This window comes from Fistularia commersonii, chromosome 26 (genome assembly GCF_037954325.1).
Source record: "Fistularia commersonii isolate RoL2024-O1a breed Wild chromosome 26, RoL_Fcom_v1.0, whole genome shotgun sequence".
Taxonomy (NCBI): domain Eukaryota; kingdom Metazoa; phylum Chordata; class Actinopteri; order Syngnathiformes; family Fistulariidae; genus Fistularia; species Fistularia commersonii.
The window spans coordinates 10547742-10553741 of record NC_141309.1 but is presented as its reverse complement, the minus strand read 5'-3'; the positions used below and the strand labels follow the sequence as shown (position 1 = coordinate 10553741).

General features: G+C 41.6%; 1 protein-coding gene across 1 annotated transcript in view; it reads right to left on the bottom strand.

Moving 5' to 3' along the window:
• Positions 1-708: 708 nt before the first annotated feature.
• The window catches only part of pebp4 (phosphatidylethanolamine binding protein 4), a 53761-nt gene continuing 48469 nt past the window's right edge, over positions 709-6000 (bottom strand). Inside the window, exon 7 of the mRNA XM_086174100.1 lies at positions 709-891. Within this exon, the coding sequence (XP_086030226.1) occupies positions 800-891 (92 nt within the window). The 3' untranslated portion in view covers positions 709-799. The remainder of the gene's footprint in view (positions 892-6000) is intronic.

Below are 6000 nucleotides of genomic sequence, written 5' to 3'. Positions count from 1 at the left end.
TGACCCACCCTTTACAAAGACCCATGAAGTCTGAAAAGTATCTCCTCGCGGAAGGGTTGAAAAGTTTACACGCCATCCTCTCCAGACCTGCCAGGTGGGCCTGTTATGCAAGTGTCTACAGTTCAAGATGGCTTACGAACACCACGCCGAAGTTACATTCAAGGACAATTTTAGGTCAAAAGAAATCGCGCTATTGTTTACGTAAAAAAAAGACAAAAAACAACAACTATAATTTAAGGCCCTAGAAATTACTCAATGTTTCCAATTGGGGTAAGAGTGGTCAATGGAAATATGATAAACAATTACACACACAACAAGTTCCCTTCACCCAATACACCAGAGGCCCAGCAGCCCCTCCCCCTTGTCCTGTCACTCTGAGGAGTATTTTAGTTCCACTGCAGCATCCGGCTGTGTTGCGGTCTCGGTTTCACCTCCTACTTCCTTTTTTTTGGCCCTGACGTGTTTCCGCCCCGGAATTAGAATCAACTCTTTCCACACTGAGTTGTGAGGTCCTTTTCCCTTTCTTGTCTACGAAGTTCGGAAACTGATAGAAAATCCCCAGTGAGGTCAAAATCCATCTTCCGAATCCTTTACTTCGGGTCACATGGCAGAGATATAGCGCAATATTAAAACCATGTAACGCCATGAGAAAATGTATTTCATCTTCACTAATAAAGAAAAGACCAAAAGAGCGTATATGCTGCTGAAGTATTTATGCAACTGCGCTCATAGTACAGGAGTAAATGCCTGATGAAATACAGGTGATTCTTCCGAGACGTCTCTTGGACATCTCCATCCTTTAGTCTTTGTAGTTTTGGGTGAGGAACTGCAGAGTAGCCACAGGTGCCCCCAGACCAAACCTCTTAATAAAGGCCTGCAGATCCCATTTACCTGTAACAAAGGGACACAGAAACACTTGGATGTACACAGAGATTTCCAGATGTGGAATGAAAATCAGCTGAAAAGCACAAATTATTTTCAGCCTGATGCAACACTGCAAGTAGAGCGTAGGAATGTAAGTTTGCGTGTATTAGACGAAAAGCACTCCAACTGAATGTCATAATGCGTACTGCATATTTAGTGTGGTCTTAGTGCAATCTCCAGCTGATTACAAGAGCATACCTCATGACCACTCAATCCATGTTAAAGAGATCTGAGGCCTAACTGAGCAGCACAAGGCTCTGGGATGTGAGTCACTGAGAACAGCGCTGCTGAAAATAAAACATGTTGCTGTAATGATGGAGGTGGGAACGCAAGGACGTATTGGCAAGAAGATATGATTCAATCGCCTGGACTGTTTTTCCTCCCTCCCCTTTTAAACAAACACCAGACGGCCATCCGGCTGGTATGACAATATCACTTCTTACATTTTAAAAACCTCTGAATTCCGCAGCTTCCACCCCATTTGCGAAAAAAAAAAAAAAAAAAAGAAAAAAGACAAATTCATAATTATTACTCCAAGCTAACAGAACACTGGGGATTAAACTTTCAAATTCCATCACATTCTCAACACAACTAAATGTCAATATGTCTGCATCTTTGGGTCATTGGATGTACATAAGACAATTCCTGACTCCTTCATCCAGGAAATCGCTGACATTCCAATATTTCAGAGTGGAGTAACTATATTAACAGCTGCTTTAGGAAAGCATCGGAAAAATAATCTTTGAAAAGAGAGCCAACTATTGAAATGGTCAAAATCTGTGGAGACAATAGTCTCACAGGTAGAGGCTGAGTCTGACTGTCTGGATACAAATGTTACTGCTTCTGACCTCTCGCTGCAGCAGCTTTACAGGCCTTAACTGTCGCTGTTTTCACCATCAGGGAGACCGTTTCTATCCTCCAGCATCATGGACGACATCTGGGAAAAGAAACAAACGATTCTGGTGCCACGCACTTCCAATGAATTTACCTCCCAACGATACAGCAACAAATAATGATTCATTTAGAGTCCTGGCAAAGTGTCTTGTTTAAAGCTCTGCTTTGTCAGGCTCTGTGAGGATAGATTTCAGCATGTAACAAAAAAAAAAAGAAGATATTATCTGGTTACAGCTGATTATTTTGATTGTAATTATCCATTTATCTATTATCTATTTTACAAGTGAAATTTTAATACTATGGGAATCGCAATATAATTAAATTATTACAGACTGCCTTTTCAGCTCGTGAGACCAATCTGATTTAACCTATACCGAGGCCTCAGTGTGTGTGGGTTTGCCAAGAGGTCAGATCAGGTTCAGAGCTCAGCTGGAGAGGGTAATGAATAAAAACTGATTTATGGCCAGATGAGTAGTGAATCACACCTGGTCTTCTCTGTGAATGAGAACTGCTAGCAGAAAGGGCTCAGATAATCAGGTAAGGGCAATGGAGTAAAGCGACCAGTCTGTATGACAGGGCGCGACCCCGATGACCTCTCTGGCCCGGTCTTCATTGAGAGGTAATGCCTCGCCTCTGCAGACCACCGAACTCCACCGATGTCCATGACAGGGTTGGTAATTTAAAAAGAGTTTCAGGGTTAACGGCTTTTAGCTAAACTTAACACAGCAATATAGTTCAGGAGTCGTGCCGCAGATTCGACTCTCCTCACGGTCATGCATAAATACTTTAACTTTTTCTTTTTCATGGAGAGAACCTGCCCGATTGCAGGCAATCTTTCCACTAATGGAGGATGTCACACTGAAGATCATCTTATTGTAGAATGACGATCAAACGGAGAGTCGAAATACGGTGGAGCTTGTAAGGCTTTACATACATAATCCTGTCTAACGCTGTGCAATCATTGGGCACAATCCAAAATGCAACAAATTCACAATATCTGGTGGTATCACACTGGTTGGTATCCTGGAAATGCCTAGACTTACAAGTGACCTTAAAATAGGCAGGTGCCTATTTGCGGGTTATACATGTTTCCACCTCTCCCATCTGCCTGCTCATGGAAAGGACAGATAGTGTGGGACCTGAGGGCGACGTTAAAGTCTTCCAGCCTCGTCTTTTGTTTCCACCTTGCTTGTCTCTCCGAGTATGGCAGGAAGATCAGGAATGCTGTGAGGTGACACAGAACTGCTACATTTAGTGGTGTGGGTGGTGTCCCTGTTAAACCTCTTATAGTGTCTCTAAAATACTCAGAAGCAAGTGATTCTGCTCATCGTAGTTGGATGAGGGATGCTGTCTGCAGGAAGCCACACTGTGTTTTCTTTTTTGCATGATTAGTTGGATAGCAATATAATGGTCATGTTGGACTGGGTGCATAAGACACAATCTATCAACCATAAGATGTGTCCTGCCCATAAAGATTCAGGATGGATAATTCTCATTTTAGACATCGGTTCCACTGCTAGTGTAATGTTTGGCTGGCCCCCTAAACATACAGCCTGCTTTTATTATAGTAGCCTACTTTGTTTCCAACTGCTTTCTATGTCCTTTGGGGTCCATATTCTTCTCCATATGGAGATATTCAGTTGGTCATCTTTAGAATACATCCTTTCTCCAGAAAACAAAATGTTTAAGGTTATTTTGCCTATACTGTGCATTGGAGAGGGGCTACAAGGCTGAAATTTTGTTAGCACACATGGCACACACTCATGGGTTCTCAAACAGCACATGAATTGTTTCACAGACATACATTGCACTGACATGCATTGACCGATTAAGCGGCTTGAACAACATAAATAATTTCAGCTTTTAATGAAAGTACATCTTTGGTTCATAATCTATGTCTTTCAGGTTCAGCATTAAAGATAAGATAAGATAAGATAAGATAAGATAAGAACAACTTTATTCATCCCGAAGGAAATTGTTGTGCCAGAGTTTCAAGCAAAAACATAACAATGATAGATAATAGTAGGAAGGAGGGAGAATAAGAAATACAATAAAATATAAATTGTAATTGTAATAAAAAGTAAATTGCTATCAAGTGTTTTAGGGTCTTAAGTACAAAGAATGTACATTTTCAATATCTAATGGTGGAATAAGGAATTATATTATTGAATTACTAATTTTGCCATTAGCGAGATAAAGGAGTAAAAGAAACTGAAAACCTTTCAGGGATTATCATCCGATAAATTGTCTTACAGGCAGTTTGCCTTATGATCCCTTGCTTGGCTTTAGCCCTGGATCTTTGTTCCATCCTCATCCTTTTTATGCAAATCCATTGTTATTATCTGTGATAAAAATATACACATAGCCAGAACTCTTTTTCCAAACAACTTTCAAAAAGTCAACCATATCTATTTAGTTTTAAACCATAAAAGAAAGAAAAATCAGAAATCCCAGTACACTGGATGGTAGAAGTACACAGATGATGCTTATCTTGCTGATAACCATGCGATCGTCCACGGAGCCGAACATTACCGGTTCGTTTCCCGGCTCCTCTCAGTGTGTCAAAGTGTTGTTGAGCAAAACACTGAACCCCTAACTTCTCCCCTGGCACTGATAGATGGCAGCCAACTGCTCCTGGTTCATTCACGATGGGTTAAATGGAAAAGGAATTTCCCAATGATGGATTGATAAAGTATATAAAAAACAAAACAAAACAAAACGCGTATATAAATAACTAGTGAGTGGCACTGAATACCAAACCAACAACTACTTCATGTAAAAATAAACAAACGAAAAAAAAAAAAAAAAAGAGCTACTAAGAATTCGAAACCTCAAAGTGTTTCTTTAAGACAGCCGACTCCTGGCTGCAACTCGGGCCTGCTGTAGCAACCAAATCCTGGCTCTCTTGACTCCACGCAGCTCTGATTAATGGTAGAGGCTGTGGGTGGGTGGTAGACATGGATCTGCCCATTACCACACTGCAACATTGCAAATGGCTTCAATTACTGTGGAGTGTGCTGAGCTGGCAGTAGGGGCTCTAGGAGGCAAGATGAGCAACGCGCATCATCCAGCAGCTAACTCTGCTGTGATCCATTCATTCACGCTATGGGATCGTCGTGTTCATCCCCTACTTCATAATTTACAGCAAAAAAAAAAAATGTAGGGAACATTTGGACAAATATAATAAGCGTGACCGTTTTTTCCATTTTTGATGTTTTCTTTAATTTTCAGCCAATACTCCTGATGGTGTTCCTTTAACCACTGATGATGTCGCTCCTTCTGGAGCGGAGAAGAGAATGCCGAGGGGTGGACGTGTGAAGAGTGTACAGGCTGAAATAACACTCGATGGCCTCTGTCAAGGTTTCTTTCCCAGCATTGTATCACTGTTTTCTTTAACAAACTGACTCGGCAGCAATGAACAGTAGCAGGACACATTGAGAGCTTGCCAAGTGGCTAACAAGTATCACAAGGGCTTGCGTGCCCACGCCTGCCCCCCACCCTGGCACAGGGGCAGCGTTCAGTCAGGGACAGCCTTCCTGAGCCAGACTGAAGGGGATTCCCTATGATCATGTTCCTGTGCCAAGAGAGCAGCCCCCTGTAGATCCTTGTGTAACAAACCAACTGTTTCCACCAGGTCACTGACCCACATTCATAACTTTAACACAGGAGGCAAAGCAAACTCCTCCTTGCAGCAGCCCCGCTCCACCTCTCTCATTTTTTTTATTGTCATGATGGACAGTGATTAAAAAAAAAGATGAACAACAACAAATTTGCAATGCAATTGAGTCAATGGCTGTGCGACTGGAAGTGGAAAATGATCATTAGGAGTCTCCCACCCACAACTAAATACTCTCTCTTTGCAAATCATATCAATTAATGTCATAGGCTGTGAAAAATGCTCTCTATGTCAAAGCACATGGAGGGAGGACAGACGCTAATATGAGAACATACTTAACGGAGGAGGTGGGGAGACATGGTATTCCCTCTGTTCCTCTTTATTGTACCAAGACCATGGCGGCCTAATGGAGCTCAATAAGATCAAAAGCAGTTACATTAGTGAGTTTGGCCAAACAATGAGTGATATTTATATTTTCTATTAATAAATCATGAACCCACTTTTCTCCTTAAAACATCACGCCGGACAATTTTTTTATCACCCACTTTACAAGGACAGTTATCCCG